The sequence below is a fragment of the Petaurus breviceps genome, unplaced genomic scaffold (genome assembly GCF_028583685.1).
Source record: "Petaurus breviceps papuanus isolate PSGF00001 unplaced genomic scaffold, PetGlider_PUasm1.0 90808, whole genome shotgun sequence".
Taxonomy (NCBI): domain Eukaryota; kingdom Metazoa; phylum Chordata; class Mammalia; order Diprotodontia; family Petauridae; genus Petaurus; species Petaurus breviceps.
Window position 1 is genome coordinate 15937530 of NW_027187349.1, and position 2242 is coordinate 15939771.

The following is a 2242-nucleotide window of genomic DNA, read 5'->3' on the forward strand; positions in this document are numbered from 1 at the left end:
TATATATATATATATATATATATATATATATATATATATATATATATTTTGTAGCTGAGGGATAGTTTTCTAGTTCTAGAAATATCTAGATAGATAGGTATTTATTGTTATGAATTCAGTGAGGCAAGAAGACTGCTGCTGGGTGGATCTTGATATATATATATATATATATATATATATATATACACACACACACACACACACACACAGACTTCAGGAAATTTGCTGGGGTTTTTCTGACGAAAGTTATTCATGTTTTGTGAAAGTTGAATCCCTTGCAAGTTCATTTTAAAGCATGTGATGATGAAACTTTCATTTCTGATTTCCAGGTGGTCCCTTTTGCTTCATGAGCTTTGCAGCAAACGCATCCGAACTCTGTACTGTCCACGGTCTGTCCTTGAAGTCCTTGTTATTCTTCAGAAAATAAGTGCACATTGCCACCTAGTGTCTGATCAAATTATTGCCACTACAGAAGTAAGATATAAGCAGTGGACCCAAAAGACACTTCGGTCTCGCCAGAGGCAGAACTATCTACGCATGTTAAACAGGTTTATACAATGTATATACACACACATTTTTATTTTGGATGTGAGCACAATTATAACATTAACTTTAGGTGTAGCTTTAATTTCTTTATTCAGAGAAAACTGAAATTTGTTTTTTACTTTTAAGAAATCTCAGATTTTTCATATGTAGTAAGGTGAACTCCATCTACTGAAGTGAGTTTAATATCTCCTAGCAGCAGCCAGGAGCAGAAGGTGTGGGTGGCTAGACCTCTGTCCTGAAGTCAGGAAGACTTGGGTTCAAGTCTTGCCTCTGGTGCATACTGGCTCTGCCACCATTGATACTCTTAGCTTCTGAATATTCGCTAAAACTGATTTGCATTGGTGGAGGGAGTTTCCTCACCAGGAGTTTGTTACATTGAGTTTACCTTTACAGAGTAACAGAAGGTGGTAACTTACCTGAGTTTATCATGACTACTAAGAGAGAGAACCCCAAAGCATAGGCTTTGTGGAGAGGGTGGCCTTTAGCTGCGTTCTGAAGGAAAGAAGGGACATTTTGAGGAGGTCTAGAGGGAGTACATTCTCCGCATGAGTGACAATCATTGTGAAGAGACAGAGATGGCAGATGGAGCGTCTTGTGAGAGCAGCAGAGGGAAGGCTAGGATTCCAGCACACAGGGCAGAGAGGCTGGGGCCAGCTTGTGAAGGGCATTGAAAGTTAAACAGAGGAGTTAATATTCTAGCCGAGGTAGGAGGCCATCAGAATTTGTAGTAGGGGAGTGACAGGGTCCGATCTGTGCTTAAGAAACATCCCTTTGACAGCTCTGTGGAGGATAGACTGAAGTGAGGAAAGACTTGGGACAGGGAGGCCAATTACAAAGCTGTTAAAATAATCCAGGTGAGAAATGGACTAAGGTGATTGTGTGAGTAGAGAGAAGAGTTTGTGTGTGAGAGCTGTAGAGGTAGAAACAGCAAGATTTGGCAACTTTCTGATATGGGTGATGAGGGAGAGTCAAGTATAATGCCAAGGTTATAAACCTGGGAGATGGGAAAAAATGGTATTACCTTCAACAGATATAAGGAAGTTTGGAAGAGTGGAGGATTTGGGGGGAAATATAATGGTTCTTGTCTAGATATGTTGAGTTTGAGATGTTTCTGGGATATCCAGTTTGAAATTTTCAGTAGGTAATTATTGATATATGCCTGAAACTCAGGAAAGAGATCTGGGAATGTAATAATGAGACCCCTTGGGCAGGGTGGGAATGCTGAGAGAGAAAGAGAGAGAGAGAGAGAGAGAGAAAGAGAGAGAGAGAGAGAGAGAGAGAGAGAGAGAGAGAGAGAGGGAGACAGAGACAGAGACAGAGACAGAGAGAGAGAGACAGAGAGAGACAGAGAGAGAGACAGAGAGACAGAGAGAGAGAGAAGAGTAGAGTAAGAAGAGTGGGGCCCAGGACAGAGCCTGCAGGAAACTTACAGGGAGGAGTGTAGATCTGGATGAAAAACCATCAAAGGTGACAAAGAAGCCAAGGTTAAACTGGGAGGAGAGTCAGGAGAGAGCTGTCTTGAAAGCCCAGGGGAGACTGTGTGTGTAGGAGGGTGGTCGGCAATGTGGTTGGCACTCTTTTTTTCCCCCTCAAATAATCTTTTATTTCCTGATTCATTTCTCTCCTTCTCTCTCAGTCTCTCTCTCTCTCTCTACACACACACACACACACACACACACACACACACACACACACA

General features: G+C 41.8%; 1 protein-coding gene across 2 annotated transcripts in view; it reads left to right on the plus strand.

The window, feature by feature from the left end:
• The window catches only part of ERMARD (ER membrane associated RNA degradation), a 36388-nt gene that overhangs the window by 26485 nt on the left and 7661 nt on the right, over positions 1-2242 (plus strand). For both annotated transcript variants that reach the window (XM_069070475.1, XM_069070473.1), the window contains exon 16: positions 330-548. In XM_069070475.1, the coding sequence (XP_068926576.1) occupies positions 330-548 (219 nt within the window). The remainder of the gene's footprint in view (positions 1-329; positions 549-2242) is intronic.